Below are 18,952 nucleotides of genomic sequence, written 5' to 3'. Positions count from 1 at the left end.
AAATCATTAAGTCTCTCTGCATGCCACATTCATGACAGCATCATTAACACAAAAAAGGTGGGGAGGGACACTCAGGTAGCTTCTTCCTTGGACCCCTTTTCTCCCTTCCTCTCTCTCAAACGGATACTCCTGAATTCTCACACCCAAAGTAACCCCTTAAAAGTGTAGATCTGATGATGTTGCTTCCACTACATGGAGAGGGAGTTTGACTTCTAGAAGATGATTTTATAGCTTGCATTCTCTCTGAGAAAATTTGATCTTTATTTGCTAAAGCCCTCTGATCTATGAAGATGTGATGATGAAGTTGACCTAACTTATGGCACAAAACTCCACATAAACCCACAGGCACACAGACACACAGACAGACCTCTGGCCGTACTGGTCTGGCACTCTCCACTCATGGTCAATGGAGTTGACTACATACATTTGTGTCTTCATTAGTTTGCACTGTTTCATTTCCCTGAGCAAATTCTTTCTCCATGAAATCAAGTCCTTTGTATGGCTTCTGGATCTCTTCGTCATCACTAACTCACAGGCCAGGCTCTGTTATGAATTCTTTCCTGAGCCTCTTCAGTCTGGGTTGGTAGTATCTCACTTGGTGTCTCTACAGCACTCTGTCTGGTTCTCACAGTTGCTTCCCATCTGTTATGTGCCCCGAGTCCCTGGCGGTGTGCAAGGAGGCTCACTGCTGTCGACCAGAGCTCACCTTGTACATTTTCAGCAACCATGGGGACACCAGCCTTCTCATTCTTCCCTGTTCACTACCTGGCCTCTCAGCCTAAGCCCCTCTGGCCGTCCTTTTCCCTGATTGTGGACTGGACTTGTGGGGCTGTGTCCTGTACCCTAATTTTGTCTGCTCTAACCCGTGGCCCACCTGAGCCCACGGCGGGAGGCAGCTAGAAGAAATGAGGCCTGGGTAATCTGGCGGTATAGGTTTGTTTTCATTTTGATTACATTTTCTTCATTTATTGCAAGAGTGCTTGCCATGCCATGTGTGCAAAGGTTGGCAGGGAACTTAAAGAAGCTGCTTCTCTCCTTCTGCCATGTGGGTCCTGGGGATTGTGCTCGGGTCATCAGGCTTGCTGGCAAGTACCTTAACCCAGTGAGCTGCGTTGCTGCCTGGGTATATTATTTTGAAACCAAGAACTACATTGCTCTTGTGACACCATCCATTTCAAAATGACACACTTCCAGCTTCAGAGTTTCAGTAAAGTTTATTTTGCAATTGACTATGATGTCATGTCTCTACTTCTTCCTGGATATGCCTGTTTTTCTATTATCTCCCAAACTGTCATGTTTAGGCATTTAGCATTCTATAATTCTTGGTCTATGATTAGAGTCTAATAAATCTAATTTTATGAAATTTGGGGGTCAGGGAAAAACACTATGGCCTCACTTTGAGGTTTTAAAATTTCTTCCTGAAATAATTTTTCTATCGTTTGTGGTATTCTGTGTGGGCTAAGTGCATTAATGATTAACTCCAAGTCACCAATAATACATCAGTTTCGCATTAAGGAAAGAAATAAAAGCGCTTCCCCTTGGAGTCATTTAGCCAAGAGTGGGCACAGATTTGAATTATCTACTTCATGCTCCCTGTGTCTTCTGTACCCTGTCAGTCTGTTGCATGGGTCTGAATTTGTGCCTTCCTGAAGGCTGTCTTGTGAATTAGCCCTTGTGCCTTTACCTGTGACTGTCCCTGTGTGTCTGTCTTTTGTGTGTCTGTGTCTATATGTGTTCATGTATGTCTGTCTGTAAAAGTATCATGTGACTGTCTATGTCTGTATGTTTCTGTGTGTCTATGCATTTCCATCTTTTAAAAGGAGAATTTTTCTCTCTCTCTCTTTTATTGGCCATCATAGAAAGCATCACACGGGGAAGGAATGGGATTGTTAACAGACATCTTTAACAGTTTTACAGGGATTAAGGCCCTGACTCCAGCTGACCCACAAATGACCCAGATGACAACCAGCATTGGAAATGACACTGTATTAACCAATGTCCAAGTGCTGTGTTTTACGTTATAGAAGATACTCATGGTTAGAAGATTGCTTCCCACCTCTGGATTTGCTGCTGTCAGCAAACGGGACAAAGGCACTGTTCTGGGTCAGGGCACAGAAGAGCACACAATTTAAGATTACAGCGTGCATTAGCTTACACTGTAAAAGTTGATTACATGGAAAATCCAAGGCAAGTAAGGTTAGTGTTACATTGCCCTCTTGAAAGCAGGTTAAACAAACAGGCTGAGAACACAGTGGAATAGCATTCTTCTGTCTTCTGGGACTTCAAGATGTTCTTAATTCTATCTGTGACGTCTAGTAAAAGTTCCAGTCCTGTAAGAGATATAAAAGATACTTTCATAATTTTGTATTACTACAGCATTCATTTTTAATTTTTTGATTATATTTATATATTAACTATGTGTATAGATGTCTGTATGTACAAATGTGTGTGAGGTATCATGTATGTACCGTAGGGCATGTGTGTGGAGGTCCAAGGACAACTTAGTAATCTGTTTCTCCTTCCACCACATGGGTTCCAGGATGGAGCTCAGTTTGTGAGGTGTGGCAGCAAGAGCCCTTACCCACCGAGCCATATCATTGACTCTCATTTGTGGTATTCCTTGTGAATATTAATAAATTTTAATAATCTCAGAAATAATAATTTAAAAACATAAATACATTTATATTCCCATGGTTAAATGACAGACATCATATAACTCTTAGGACATAAATTGTCACTTCTGATTCTCAAGGACCACAGCTTCAACCTACGTTCATCAGCTAGGGTCAGGAAAGAGGAGATAGATAGGAACCCAGCCCAGCTGTGAGCTAAACGTGGCCACATTGTCAGGACAGACACTGGCTTGCTTTGTGGGATGCCACTCATGACATGACGCGCCTTCGCGTACACACAGCCCACTTAGGCATTCAGTAACACACAATGCCGAATTGCCGAGATGGGAGACAAATTGCTAAAATATCTGAGCAAATGGGGTCAAATTGTGGTAAGAAGACTCTTTTTCTGCCGTGTGCATTTTGTCTTTCAAATTTATCACATGCCACACTTTCAGCGTGACAATCTTTTGATAGAGTTCACACGAGACAGATTTCCTTGAGAGAAGAGACAGAAAAAAAGCTCTTGTTGCTTTTCATGTCGTAAATGACTCTATTATTCGAGGTTTCAATCGAGAACCTCTGTGCCCAGGCCTGGCATGATTCAGTTGTTTGTCTAATTGAATCCTGTCTATAACAAAGCGCTTGGAAAGCAGAATTGCTGATAGAGGCCCTTGAAGCCTGGGAAAATTCAGAGGTGCCACTCAAGTCAGGTGTGAACCAGTAGGAGTGAAAGTGGGGCCGCTTGCTGCAAAACAGAAGGCACCGTGAGGAGGAGACAGAGGCCAATGGCGTTTGGGTGGCATGTGGCATTTTAGGCTCTTAAATAGCTGAAGGTAGTGGGGCCTTGGGGTGACCCTGTGCCCACCGCTGTTGTTCCAGCACGCTGAACTTTGCAGGGACCTGGCCTTGGTTTTTAGCACCGAGCACCCATGTAGTTCAAAGAAACTGCCCGTAACCCCACGAGAGGTCATTTTCTAATCAAGCTGCGTCACCAGTGTGAATATGAATTTTCGAAGAGGCTGAACATGTCTGCTCTCCCAAAAACTGTTGGAGCGTTGGCTACAGTTGAGGAATGACTTAATGGCAACATGAAAGGGCGGGCTTGTACGTGAATTAGCTTCCACTTTTAAAGCACTGTGTGTCTTGTGTTTTAAAACATTTCAGGCACTTTTCATGTCTGTCTTCTAAGTACATGTGCCCGGGTGTCCCTGCGGTCATGAGTGCCCTGCTGGCGAACATCAACGCTTTCTATGCTCACACAACTGTCTCCACTAACGTGCAGGTTTCTGCCTCGGATCGCTTCGCCGCTACAAACTTTGGGGTGAGTGTAATTATTTTTGGAGCTCTAAGTTTTCAACTAGTCTATGGTTGCCAGATTTTCAAGGGCCTTCAGACCCCAGATATTCTCTACATTCCCACCCTACCCCAATTAAATTATATCTAGTATATAATGAGTCCCCATAACCTAACATGGTAAACAAAACAAGTCTGATCTGGTACCTTAGGAAAAAAGAATATGAATATTTAACCAAAGAAGAAAACAAATCAAAAGAAAAATGGTTACATTGAGGATAGCATTGGGGCTGTGGATAACAGGTTTTATAATGATAACACCATCAAGTCCCTTGTGACGTCTGAACCTTAGTTTCTCAGCCTGCTCAGAGTATGATGAGTCTTACCCTGACCTTATTCCAAAATGTGAGGTAAGGATCAAATGAGATTTAAGATTCTATAATCTAATATGCAAAATATGAGGATTCTAGAATTATATGAGGTATAAGAGGTTTGTCCTTCCTGGCTTACTATAATATAAACAATATACTGTCAATGTTATAGATTGTAATGTTAGATAGATCAAGTTTTGCAAGGACCAGGACTAAAGAACATTCTGGAGCTAGTTCAATAAAAATACTGTGATGGTCAAATTCCAGACCAGGGAAGACTTTTGTAATAAAGGCGTCACCTTGGAAACAGAACCTGTTGTCTGGGGACTTTGCCTATAATGTAAACCATGCTGTGTTATGAAATGGATCTGTTTCTATTCTGCCTGTGTACACTGCGGAGAACAAGCCAGGCTTGCAGAACATGGCGCCTTTCTGCCTCCTAGAAGATGCAGTTTCGTGATTAACATCTGCCATAAAAACCACCTGGAGGAAAATTGGATGCCACGCTTTCAACTTCACACTGACCCAGAGAGAAGAAAACACATTGACTTCGGCACATTTCACATCTCAGTAGCAACTTGCTTACAGCAAATGTCATTTTGCAAATCAAATAACATCTTGTGGGATAGAAACAAAAAAAGTGAGACATTTAATCAAATCATAACTGGATTAATTGGAGGTCAAGCATATGGCTGTGTATTTTTCTCTCACTTTGGAGTATAATCCTGTTTCCTAAACCAAAGATATCAACTATACTATCTCCTGCCTCCACTTTGGAGCCCTGAGTTCTAATTCATCTGAGGACTAAAGTAGATATTCCAGATACCGTGATGGGTATATAGTCATTTCTTAAACCTTCTTTAAGGTATAACCCAGAGTTTTCAAATCCCCCCACCCAAACATAGTGCATTTGAAAAAGCTTTCTTCAAGCTGGGCGTGGTGGTGCACACTTTTATTTCCTGTACTCAGAAGGCAGAGACAGGCAGATCTCTGAGTTCAAGGCCAGTCTGTTCTATATAGGGACTTCCAAGACAGCCAGGGTTACGTAGAGAAACTCTGTCTTGGAAAATAAAAAAGAGAAAGCCTTTTCTGAGTCTTACACTCCCTAGACACCTGCTCCACCACTTATGCAAGAGTAGTCAATGCTGGTAACCACTGGGCAGTCTCTCCAGCCCCGTTATTGTTTCCTCACGACTTACCATGACATGTGTATAGACAGACACATCCAAGTTTTTATTTACAAAGCTTACATAACTTGACAGGATACTCTTAAAGAAGAAAGTAAGTTTTTCAGCAGGAAATCCATTGTAAAATTAACATTTGTGGCAGACACCGTTAGCAGCACAAACTCCGGGAAAGGAAACTGAAGGTTTTCATTCTCTGCCTCTCACACCATGGAGAATTCTTTTATGGGTTCCGACTTTATGTTATTTGACCATTTCTTTGTGGGACAAAATTTGTGAAGTATTTTTACAAGAAAGAAAAAAAATCATTCAGTCTTTCACATCAGAGAAGATCGTGATTTTTAAATTCTAATCTAGAATTTATCTTCACAATGCCTTCTTTTTAATTTTATTTTTTTATTCATCTATTAATTTTCTTCCCAGCCTCAGCCTCCCCCCATCCTCCCCTCCCAAAGCTGTGCCCCCTCCCCTGTATCAACCACTCCCACCCCCCAATTTCTAGCTATTCTGTCTCCATCCAGAAAAAGGAAGGTCTCTCGTGACTGTCAATAAAATATGCATATCAAGTTGCAGTTAGACTAACCACTTCCCAATGTATTAAGGCTGGGCAAGGCAACCCAGTATGGGTAGTAGTGTCCCAAATTCCAGTGAAAGAGTCAAGAAACATCTCCTGCTCCCACTGTTAGGAGTCCCACAAGGGGACCAAACTACATAACTGTAACATATATGCAGAGTGCCTAGATCAGTCCCATGCAGACTCCCTGGTTGGTCGGTTCAGTCTTTGTGAACCCAATTAGCTCAGGTTAGTTGATTAAGTGAGCCTTCCATTGGTGTCCTTTACCCCTCTCTCTCCTACATGCCTTTCTTCTCCTCCTCCGTGAGATTCCTGAACTCCTCCTAAGGTTTGACTGTGAGTTTCTGCATCTGTCTCCATCTGTTGCTGGATGGAGTCTCTGATGACAATTGGGCCAGGGACCAGTCTGGTCACAGGAGATGGCCAGTTCAGGTTACTTATCCACTATTACAAGGAGTCTAATCTGGGGTCCTCCCTGTGGACTCCTGAGAGATTCCCCTGTGCAAGGCTTCCACCCAGCACTGAAATGTCCCCCAGCAGGTCCCCTCAGCACTCTTCCCTCTGTTGCATCCCCCCAACCTTATCGCTCATGTTCCCTTCCCCCCTCCCCGTCCTCAGTCCATTCACAAAATCTCTATTTCCCCTTCGAGGGAGATATGGGTGCCCCCCCCCACCATGAACCTTCCTTGTTATTTAGTCTCTTTGGGTCTGTAGCCTATAACGTAGTTATTCTTTATTTTATAACCTCCCATGTTTGTCTTTCTTGGTCTGGGTTACCTCACTCAAATTTATTTTTTTCTAGTTCCATTCATTTGCCTTCAAATTTCCTAGTGTGCTTGTTTTAAACAACTGAGTAATAGTGTGTAAAATTTGTCACATTATCCTTATTCATTCATCAGCAGAAGGACAGCTAGGCTGTTTCCAGGTTCTGACTATTACAAATCAAGCTACTACGAACATGGCTGAGTAAGTGTCCTGTGGTATGGTTGAGCCTCCTTTGGGTATACGCCCAAGAGTGGTATTTCTGAGTCTTGTAGTAGGTTGGTTCTCAGTTTTCTGAGAAACCACCACACTGATTTCCAAAGTGACTTCATAAGTATACAGTCCTACCAGCAATGGAGGAGTGTTCCCCTTGCTCCACATCCTCTCCAGCATGAGCTATCATGTGTTTTTTTTTAATCTTAACCATTCTGATATGTGTAAGATGGAATCTCAAATCAGTAAGAAACAAAGAGGCCACTCCCACTATATTTTTATGATTAACAACCATAAAATTATTAAGAACCCTTACTCATTCTATTTAAAATGCTTTTCTTCTTACCGAGTTTTTGATTTTGACGAATCTGGATGGAGATATTTCCAGCCCATGTCAGGATATTCTTTATCTTATTTCTGGCATTCTTTCACAAACCTGAGGTCACATGAGTACTTCCATAGGCAGGATCCTCCAAGAGATGCTAAAGCAAGTGAAGGCCCTGAAATTCGAGCAGGGTCAGTTTCCATCTCAGTTCAACTACACTGTGACCAAGACAGAGATAGGAGTGGATAAAAAAAGCTGAGGCTGCATGGAACCTGGTACCCACTCATAACAGGAACTTTTCTTCCCATCATTCCCAGGACCCTGGCGGGGGTGCTTTCTAAACAAGTACTTATGAAGTAACCATTCCCTCTCCCTGAGTCTTCCCTCTGCTGATGAACCCAGTCCAACCCACCTATTAGCTTTTATATGGCTCATGAGTTAAGAATGATTTTTATGCATTTAAATGTTATTTAAAAAACAAAAGAAGATTATGAACTTGTGGTTCATGAGAATTACATAAAATTACAATTTTGCTGTTCACCCATAAAGTTTTATTGAAAAAAAATAGCCATGTCCAAAACATTGGTATCTCATCTAGCAAAGGCTACCATGCCAGCGTCAGATTGGGATAGTGAAAGAATCCCCAAAGTCAAACACAGTTACTCTCTAGGATGCTCAGACAGCCTGCTGGCTACTGGCCTCGGTACTTTAACCACCTAAGTAAAGCTGGGGTTTTGATAAATGATAATACCAAGTATCGTTATGATGATTTACCCACCAGACAAGTATGGCCCTTACCTACTACAAGGAGATGACTAATCTGGCTGTTCCCAGTGTGGTGCCGCGACCCTTGGGAGAAACATGTTTTAATCGCCCGGCCTCTTATTTACTCCCCCTCAGCTTTCTCAAAGGTGATCTCACCCTAGTTAAACAGAAGTACGGTAAACAAAATTACATCTCGAGCTGTCCCTGCTGTTCAAAGAATCTCTTTGAAAATTCAATCAACAGAACGCTTTTAATTTTGCTTCATCAGATGTGATTTGGGAGTCGGTGACTACAAGCCCAGCAGATTTCTCTCTCCAGTCTTCTCTCTTCCTTGCATGTTAAGTTTCCAGCAGAGCCCTGGAAACCAGGGTGGGGAAAAGCAATCTGAGAGCTCTTTCAGTCGGAATTCTGAGCATCCCCACAAGACAGAACCTCACAGACACAAGTCCAGCTAAATAGACTCCGCCATACATAACCCAAGTCTAGGGGCCAAGAAATACTGGGGTAGTGTAGCCCAGGGCTGTAATTTTTTGAAACTATAGATAGGGGCTGAAGAGATGGCTCAGTGCTTGCCTTGAAAACACAAGGACTTGAGTTTGATCCTAGAACCTATATATGATGTCAAGTGTGGTGGCACATGCCTGTAATCCCAGTGTGGTGGTTTGAATGAGAATGGCCCCCATGGTCTCATGTATTTGAATGCTTGGGTCTCTAGTTGATGGACCTCTTCAGAAAGAATTAGGAGGTGTGGTCTTTCAGAGGAGGTATGTCACTGGAGACAGGCTTTGAAGTTTCAAAAACCCATGTCATTCCCAGTAAGCTCTCTCTCTCTCTCTCTCTCTCTCTCTCTCTCTCTCTCTCTCTCTCTCTCTCTCTCTCTGTTATCTCAGATGTAAGCTCTCAGCTTTGCTCCAGTGAGATGCCTGTCTGCTCCTTTGCTCCCCATCATGATGGTCAGGGACTCACCCTCTGAAACTGAAAGCCCCAAATAAACTCTTCTATAATCTGCCTTTGTCATGGTGTCTTATCACAGCAATAATAAAGTAACTAAGAGCCAGGCAGTGGTGGTGCACGCCTTTAATCCTAGCACTCGGGAGGTAGAGGCAGGTGGATCTTTGTGACTTTGAGGCCAGCCTGGTCTACAAGAGCTAGTTCCAGGACAGCTATGCTGTTACACAGAGAAACCCTGTCTTGAAAAACCATAAATAAATAAATAAATAAATAAATAAATAAATAAATAAATAAATAAATGTATGTAACTAAGAAACCCAGTATCAAGGTAGAGGAAACAGGTATATTCTTGGGGTTCTTACAAGCCAGGCTAGTCTACTCGGTGAGTTCCAGGTTAGTGAGAGACCCCATTTCAAAAGAATGGCAGGTGATGAGGAATGAGTAATGATACCCAATATTGTCTCCTGGCCTCCACACATTCCCATACACACATGTACTCAAACACAGATACGTACATGCACACTTATGGATAGATAGGACAGACATGGGAATCCAATAGCACATGGCTCTCTCATTTGCTTAGCTTCTTTAGCTTGTAGGCAAAAACTAGGCTTTATCATCTAGACTTTCTCAATTAAAGTGAATCACAAAGAGCAAAGAAAAATAAGACTAAAAGCTGCCCTCAATAAAGGATTCTTTTTCAAATACTACTAACATGAACAAATCTTGCCAAGCATTCTGTCTTAGGTCTTTTCAATCAGTAATTAATTGATAAGAGAAAACTGAGTTTTTCCTCCTTAATAAACTCAGTCTGTCTCATTGTCCAAGACTATGCTCTCGGCATGGCCATTCTCTAATGAAGTCTGGGAAGGTAAGCATTTCCTGCTGGGCACACACACCACATGAAATTCTCTTATTGAAGAGCAGTAGAGAAATAGATGCTGGGCAGCAGCCAGCTCAGCCAGCCCTGCCGAGTGGAATGGGATCAGCGATTCGGGGCAAGGCACAGTGCAGCCGTCAGGTCAACTGTCTTGATTTGTGCCAATCACAGAAGTCAGGCCCAGCTTCCAGAGATGTGACATGAATCAGATCAATGTTTATAGTCACTCGAGTGATTAACTTTACTGTGGCCCTGAACACTCGACTGTAGCAATGCTTCCATCTTGATTTTCCATGTAAAAACTGGAAGGAAATGTAAGGGGCAGTAATAAAGTTCGACGTGGCTTGTTGCCTCCTCGGGAACATGTGGTTGGGACAGGCAATGGAATATCTAAGATGCTAAGTTCATCTTCATGTCTCCGTAGCTTTGCTACACAGGGTGATCTTAGCCTGCTTCAGAAGTTTCTGGGAGGCAAAGTTTATATGTTCTGCTTCCACGTTTACTCCACGGGAGTTAGGACGGGGGTGGTGCTTCGCCTCTGTTCACTAATGTGTGGTTGTGATGACAACGGCACTTCACTGAAAATTCTGAATGCTTCATCTAGTGAAAAGTGGTCAAAAGGCTTCAACTTGTGTTTCTATTCAACTGTGACTCCATTAAGATCAACGACTTCAAAGACTAAGACCTATATGCCCCATTCAGCCATTTCCCAAACGAAGGAAAGATTCTCATTTGCCAATACTCTGCAAAATGAAATTTGGTATTTATAGACTAAAGATGTAGAGATTTATAGAATAAAGATGTAAAGCCTTGCCCCCAGTCATTCTTGTACCCACTCATTATTCTGTAAGTTCAAATTAGCTGGGAAAGGAGTTTAGGAGTTTCAGTGTGAGGTTGTGTAGATCAGGCTCACCTATAGGTATGTCTGTGGTGAGAGAGCGGGACGGTCTCTTGATGACATCAACTGATGTGGGAAGACCCAGTCTAAGAGTGGGCAGCACTGTTCCATGTTTGGATCATGGACTTTGGAAACAGAAAAATGGAAAAAAAAAGAAGAAAAAAAGAGAAGGAGAAAGAAAGCTGAGTATACATGTTCTTTGTTCTTGGCTACAGATGTGGCCAGCTGTTTAAACTTCATGTGACCTTGGCTTTCTTGCAATGGCAGACTGTAACCTCCAACTGAGAAGTAAATAAATGCTTTCTCCATAAGCTTCTTCTGCCGAGTGTTTATTCTATCACAGCGACAAGATCAAAGCATTGCCTATAGTGTGTGTGTGTGTGTGTTTGAGTATGTGTGTGTGTGTCAGAGAGAGAGAGAGAGAGAGAGAGAGAGAGAGAGAGAGAGAGTTTGATGTTTTCTCCTTGCTTGTTTTAGAGGCATCTGATTCCAATCTTATATTTACTAAGTCAACTCCGTCCTCTCCCCAGTAAAATACTTCATTAAAGAAACTAGTCCCATACTGACATAGCCCCAATGGCAGCCATAAGAAGAACTCAATTTTTATAGTGTTTGCAAGGATAAATTATAAAATCCTTTCAAAACAATTGATCCCTTCAGATTATCATGTCTTTCTTTCCTTCCCAACAGAAAATGTCTTTTAAAGGGGGAGCGAATATTTTCATACACGCACATACCGGCTGTTCATTTCCATGGTTAGAAATTAATAAATCTGTCAATAATTTTCTGGGGGCCCATGGTAGTAGGCAGGGTTAAAACAGGGGGTGAGCTGTAATTTCTTCTGCGGATGCATTGCAGTACTATGAGTCATTCTAGAGAGAAATGATGGAGACACTCCGGTAGGAGCACTGCACCCTTTCTTGTCATCCACAGAGGAAGAGTGACTTCCCTCGAGAGTAGGAATGGTGGCAGAGGCCCAGAGATGGAGTCCGAGCCACTGTTGTGCCCTGTAGTTTGTGCACGTCTGTGACTTTGGACAGTCGTTGACATCAATGCTCCACCATCTCTGTAGAATGGGAACAGTAACTCTCATGGCGGAGGGGACTGCATGGAGAGTGGTTGCTCATTTCCCTCACTCTGTCTTGTGTTTTCTTGGTACAGAGGGAAAAATTCATAAAACTGCTGGACCAGTTGCATAACTCTTTAAGGATCGACCTGTCAAAGTACAGGGTAGGTACAGCATGCTTTCTCTTAAGGTGGATCACTGCCTTCGCTCTAGGGTGCCTCTTCACACAGTGTATCATAACCCATCCTGTAATGGAAAAGTAAACATGCTGATTTTGAGTCTGACACATTGGAAGCAATCCTCAAGAGAGCCTTTGTTGTTCTCAGACTCTGCCTGCACATAAACCCTAACAATAATAATATTTTGTGTGTGTACAACTCAGTCTTGGAATTTTTAATAACCATCTGGTGGAGTAGCCCTGGGCTAATTCATCAAGTGAACAAAGTCCAGCCTTACTTTGAAATTCATTTTGAAAATTTAGTTACAAGATACATGATCATAATTGTAGTGTTTTTATGTATCTTCTATTTATCAACAGTTTATTTGAATATTTTCTTATTTGTATATATTCATTTCTTGCTTTCATTTTAATTAGTCCCTTAATGATTGATGAATGGATGATAGATAGATAGATAGATAGATAGATAGATAGATAGATAGACAAACAGATAGATAGAAGATAGATAGATGATTGATAGAGACAGATGATAGATAGATATGCATCTCCTGCATTCATTTTAATTAGTCCCTTAATGATTGATGGCTAGATAATAGATAAATAGACAGATGATAGATAGATAGATAGATAGATAGATAGATAGATAGACAGATAGATAGAAAATAGACAGACAGACAGATGACTAGGTAGACAAATAATTACCTATTTCTGGAAATTACAACCTAAATTTTATCAAGTATAATTGTATATTGGAATTAACCGCATTACAAAAAAAAAAAAAAAAAAAAAAACAGTCGTCACCAATGCCAGCCTGCTGTAGAAGCTATTTTGGGGCGAGAGACAGAACACAGCTTATTGGCCATCATTAGGCACCAAGCCTGCTCAAGGTCATAAGAAATATCCAGAACTCCATTTGGGATACTCTGCTGACTGCAGAACCCCTACATGAAAACAATCATCAGTTCATATGAGAAATGTCTCAAGGTTAAAACCCTTTGTTTCTTCAAGTATTTTCATAATGGCACTTTTTGCTTTTCCTCTATAATTCTGATTATCTTAAAAATGTAAGTGACCTGTCTCCATGTACCTCACTAGGGAGAAAGCCATGTGGAACTCATCATATTTCAGATCTTGAAATACAATCTTATTTTCTCCTTTTAGAAAGTTTCCTTGTGCCTGAAAAGTGAATCTTAGCACCTATACCACGTTCAAAGTAATTTTTGAAAATTACAGCAATCTTTGGGAAATGATTAAAAAGATTTAAATACATACTAACCTCCCTTCTTTGAAAAATGTATATTATAAGCAGGAATTAACATGTTAGCATTGCAAAAACAATAAATTTAGTAAGCTTTTAAAGCTTTTCCTTTATTGTATGAGGTTCCTCCACAGGAATTTAATCACTTCGTTTTCACACCTCCGTTGTCCACTCTTGCCACCCTCACGCCCCTGCCAGAGACCTTCTTTCTCCTCAACAATCCCCCTCCTATGGTCATGGCTTCATCTTGTCTGTGGCCCACTGAATTTAATTAGGGTTTCGTGTCAGAGTGCGGATGGGAGGTTATTTTCTGGAGCACAGCAACTCATCAGTGGCTACACCACTGAAGAAAATGGCACCCCGAGGACGAATAAAAGTATATGACTTCCTAAGATGGATAGCAGAATGTTTCTAAATCTTCTGTTTCTCAGAATGTTCTGTGATAAATAAAACACTAAAAAAAATTAAGAACACTCTAGAATATTTTTAACTGCAGTATGACCGACCTCCTGCTTTTAGTGTTTTTTTTTGTTGTTGTTGTTGGTTTTTTTTTTTTTTTTCACAGTAAGCTTGTTTTATTAATTTCCCGACTGGACATCCAATATCAGCAACTTTTTTTTTTTTTTTTTTTTTTTTTTTTGTTTTTCGAGACAGGGTTTCTCTGTGGCTTTGGAGCCTGTCCTGGAACTAGCTCTGTAGACCAGGCTGGTCTCGAACTCACAGAGATCCGCCAGCCTCTGCCTCCCGAGTGCTGGGATTAAAGGCGTGCGCCACCGTCGCCCGGCCAATATCAGCAACTTTATCCATTTCTATTTTCTATTTAACCAGGAAAACTTTCCCGCCAGCAGCAGTGAGAGACTTCAGGACCTGAAGTCCACTGTGGACCTGCTGACCAGCATCACCTTCTTCAGGATGAAGGTATCTCATCCCATGCCCACGATGTTCCAGTGTGACATCAGAACATGTTTGTCCCTCAATAGCTTTGCTTGATCCTACTGCTGGCCAGTGCTGTCCAACTCCAGCCAGTAATCCTGGGCCACATGACTTGACCAACACAGGCTCCATCAAGGTTTCCCGTCACTTTACATGGATTCACTGAGTCAGAACTAAGTTCCCATTAAATTTGACTCAAACGATGTATTCTTAGTAACGCCACAAGACACTTTAAAAAATAGCAAAGAATGTTAAGTGAAAGTAGAGTTACATTTAAGTGGTAGCTGGAATGGTTTGCTAACTTTCCACTGTTAGAAGAGCTCACTCCTGTTCACCCAATGGTGTCAGCGCAGGGACAACATTGGCAATGCTTGTATGGGAACTGGTCACCTGATTCTTTGGTGCATTTGGCTATGGTCTGCCAAACTCTCTAGGCATTTCTGTTTAGAAGTAGCCCTTCTTTCATACCAATTTTTAGATAGTCATAATTTAGGGCAGTATGAAGCCTTTCAAACACAGTTTGCTAGGATATAGACTTAATATTTTTTCTCTTTATGAAATAGAGTATTATGAGAGTTGGTCAGCAAATTCTGAGGTAGCAAACAAAATAAAACAACACACCGGGCTATTTTTCTCTGTTACCGTGAGTTTGTCACTCACAGCACTAAAAAGTAGTATTTTATAATTGGCAGAAATCAAAAGCATGATACAGGGATGATCATCAGTTTCTGTAATGTCACTTAGCTTAGTATCAGGACCCATTGGTGACTGGTATCAGTGTGTAGGTAAAGCAGGTGAGACCCAGTCAAGGCTTGGTGGGAAGTGATGTGCTCAGGTGGGCAAGAGATGGCTGCCAGAGCAGGGAAATGAGAAAGTGGCAGCAACAAGAGTGATACTCCACTGATCGGCATCTGCCCGTCCCCTTCCCAGGGTGACTACCAGGTGAGGATGCTTCTGTTACTTCTCTAGTAAAGGGAACAAAGGAGAGAGAATAGCCTCTCGTGATTATGACACAGCCCTGCCACCTGCCCTGTCTCTGTATTATTTACACTCTTCTTTCTTTTGTATTATTGACTGTCACCCGAAGTCTGTTTTCTAGAATTGATGGCCTCTGCCACCTTCACGATTGATTACCTTCCTCTTAGAAACCAGCAAATTGGCCAGATTCCTGCCTACAGTACTAAATCATCAGCTTCCCTCTTCCTTATTATCAATTATGCTCTTAATTTTTAAAGCATTATTTGACAGGCTGATGAGATGGCTTATCAAGAAAGAATGCTTTTTGTTCTTCCACGGGATCGGAGCTCTTTACCCAGCACCCACATGGTGGCTCACAACCAGCTACAACCCCAGTTCCAGAGGGTCTCACGCCCTCTTCTGGCCTTTGTGAAAACTGCACACATAGTACCTAGACTCTGTCCATGCAAACAGCCACACATTAATCTTTAAAATACCGCTTGACTCCACTTACCCCAGTTCCAAAACTTTTCAAAAGTTGTTTCTTTCTATTATATTCTTCCTTTGGAGAACTATAATTTAATTACAATATCTCTCCCTTCCGATTTCTCCCTCCAAATCCTCTCATACACCCCTTCTTCCCTTCCTGCTTTCTTTCAAATTCATGGTCTCTTTCTTTTTTGTTATTAATTGTGTGTGGGTGTGGGTGTAGGTGTGGGTGTGTTCCTAAATATAACCTGTTCACTCTGTGCAATTCTACCAGCATGTGTGTTTTCAGGACTAATGGTTTAGCACTGAACCACCAATTAGTGTGCTCTTGCCTAGGGACAGCCTCCTGTCCTGTGCCACCTTTGCACAGTTGCCTATAGTTCTTTATGTAGGGTTGAAACCTCATGGGATTTTCTCCTTCCAGTTTGGCATGTTCATTGGCATCATCTTTGTATAGTTCATGTTTGGGCAGCCATGATGGCGAGACTCTCCAGATGTAACCTCTGATATTGCTAAGAGACACAAACTCACAGCAAACTCCCTGATCCTCTGGCTCTTGCAATCTTTCCCAAGCCTTAGGTGTGGGAGCATTTAGATGTATGGGAATGGGCTCTGCAACTCCGCATTTTGACTGGTTGTGATTTCCTGCAATGGTCTCTTCTGTTGCAAGGAGAAATCTCCTTGACGAAGAGTGAAGACCGCACTAGTCTGTGGTATAAGGACAAACGTTTATAGGTTCTTAGGGATTATGCTGACCTAGTCCATCAGTGGTTGGTGTAGATCTCCTCCAATAGCCATGACTTCAACAGCAGTGGATAATTCGCTGGGTCTCCCATACCAGGCATGCTAGCCCTCTTGTTGAGTTGGTCTTAAATCCAATTAGAGAGTTGTGGGTTCATGCTAAGGTATAGTCTTCCGGTTATCTTTTATTCTCATTATAGGGAATAAAAATCATCCTTTTGAGTATGCAATTCTAGTAATTCTCAGAAATGTGTAGCTGCATAGACTCAATAGCAATATGTCACAGAGAGGCTCCATAATCCCATGCAAATTCCCTTTGCAATCAGCCCCTGTCCACCACTGCTGGCAGATACTACAGTTCCTTACATAGAAGCTCTCCTTTCCCAGAAGGCCACAAAGTGGCACCATACCCTGTGTAGTATCTTTGTGACCCATCCATGCTGTTAACGAATCTACTGTCTGCATCTCTTGTGACTAACTAGTGATTATGTGATATGGACAGACCACAGGTTGTTTGCTCATTCACTAAAGTCTGGGCATTTTGACTGTTCTCAGTTTATATTGATTACAAATAAAACAAACATAATGAGTACAAGCATTTGTTGAGGCATATTTTTACCTTCCAGGGGAAATCCCCAGCCAGAGCATATAGTGCCTCCATCTGCTCTGGGGTTCTTAGGGAAGTTTTGTTCACTCCCTATCTAACCACTGTCTTTCTTATTTTCTATTGGGAGTGAAGTTGTATCTTATTGTAGACTTTAAATTTCCCATCTTACATAAAAACAAACCCCACAATTTACGAGATTAGAAACAGGGGTGGTTTTTGTATATTTAGAGATGACAGATTAAAAATTATTTACTGAAAATGTATTCTTATATTTTTGGTTGAGAGCCTGACCTTTAAAAGCTGAGCCATCACACACCTTTAATCCCAGCACTCGTGAGGCAGAGGCAGGAGGATCTCTGTGAGTGCGAGGCCAACCTGATCTAAAAAAGCTAGTTCCAGGACAGGCTCCAAAGCTACAGAGAAACCCTGTCTCAAGGAAGGAAGGAAGGAAGGAAGGAAGGAAGGAAGGAAGGAAGGAAGGAAGGAAGGAAGGAAGGAAATACATTCTTTCCCTGCTGATATTTTCTTTGTGCTTTTGTAAATGATCAATTGTTTCCAAATGATATACTTTTTTAAAAAAATATCTACACACCTACTAGCACCATACTGCCTCAATTATTTATGCTTTATAGAGACTCTTAAAAGAGACATTTTGTGCCATTTTCTTCTTTGACCCTATAGGTTAGGGGTTTAAAGTATTGTTGAGATTTTTGTTGAAACTGAGTTTTCTGTAAAGGCCGATTGGTAACAACGAGTTGCTTTCCTGTTCTGTGAAACCCTTGTCTACCTGGACCAATCATAAGGTTCTTACAACACTCTCCATGCAGTTCTCCGTTCCCTTCCACCCTCCTACCCTTCACCTGCTATTTCCATCCTCTGCTCTTTCTGGGTCATCAACACTTCCCAGCCTCTCGCCATTGCCTGGTTTCGCTTTTCATCATGGGTTGCCATGTAAATGTGTTTAACTTATTTTTTATCCATTACCTCTAGAATTTAAGCCTACAAGGAAAGGTATTCTTGTTCATCCTTCCAACTTGCTCATTGCTCATTTCAGTATTATTGCTACCAGACACACAGTGATTGCTTCCTATTTGTCAATTGATGGAGCTGAAAAAGTGTTGTTCCTGGTCATGCGAAGTGCTTCTGCTTGGGTGTTTACAGCCATGAACATTTTCAGGAGACTGCTATTTCAGAAAGCTAAATTACACACACACACACAATCATTTAGCTTTATTTTATATATATATATATATATTCATTCACTATATATATTCATGATATATATGCTGTATATATTCCCTATGTGGGTTCCAGGGATTGAACTCAGGTCATAGGTTAGGCTACAATCTCCCTTACCCACTTAGCCATATAACCCACCTTGCTTTAAAGGCCATGTTTTTTTTAAAAACAATCTTACACAGTACTTTAATATAGTTTCATAGTTTGTATTATTCTATTGTGTTAAAGAAAATACTTTGTCCATCAGGTTCTGGAGCTGCAGAGTCCACCAAAGGCCAGTGCGGTAGTGAAGGACTGTGTCAGGGCCTGCCTGGATTCTACATACAAGTACATCTTCGACAATTGCCACGAACTCTATTCTCAGCTAATAGACCCGGTAAGAGGAGGTGTGGGGCTTTATGATCGCTGCCATTCTGTTTCTGATGTCTGCTTCAATACATTCAGAATAGCAGAAAATGGGGAAGAATGCTCATTTAATTTCACATTAACTACAGGTTTGAGAATTCCCAGCCCATGTCTTCACATTTGAACATCATTTCCCTGTGCTCGAGCTAATTCATTCCTCACAATAGCTTCGTGTGGCAACGGCAGATATTATCGTTCCTGTTTTTCGGGTGCATAATTGCGTTTAGAGGAATTAAATGTCCCGCTCC

General features: G+C 41.7%; 1 protein-coding gene across 2 annotated transcripts in view; it reads left to right on the top strand.

Moving 5' to 3' along the window:
• Unc13c (unc-13 homolog C) overlaps positions 1-18,952 on the top strand; it is a 427,364-nt gene that overhangs the window by 220,877 nt on the left and 187,535 nt on the right. For both annotated transcript variants that reach the window (XM_050125822.1, XM_050125813.1), the window contains 4 exons: positions 3,780-3,936; positions 11,993-12,061; positions 14,162-14,251; positions 18,547-18,675. In XM_050125822.1, coding sequence (XP_049981779.1) covers positions 3,780-3,936; positions 11,993-12,061; positions 14,162-14,251; positions 18,547-18,675 — 445 coding nt within the window. The remainder of the gene's footprint in view (positions 1-3,779; positions 3,937-11,992; positions 12,062-14,161; positions 14,252-18,546; positions 18,676-18,952) is intronic.

Source organism: Alexandromys fortis, unplaced genomic scaffold, assembly GCF_014885135.2.
Source record: "Alexandromys fortis isolate MF-2015 unplaced genomic scaffold, M_Fortis_MF-2015_v1.1 scaffold_22, whole genome shotgun sequence".
NCBI lineage: Eukaryota > Metazoa > Chordata > Mammalia > Rodentia > Cricetidae > Alexandromys > Alexandromys fortis.
The sequence above is the reverse complement of the archived record's forward strand: the minus strand, read 5'-3'. Positions and strand labels throughout refer to the sequence as shown.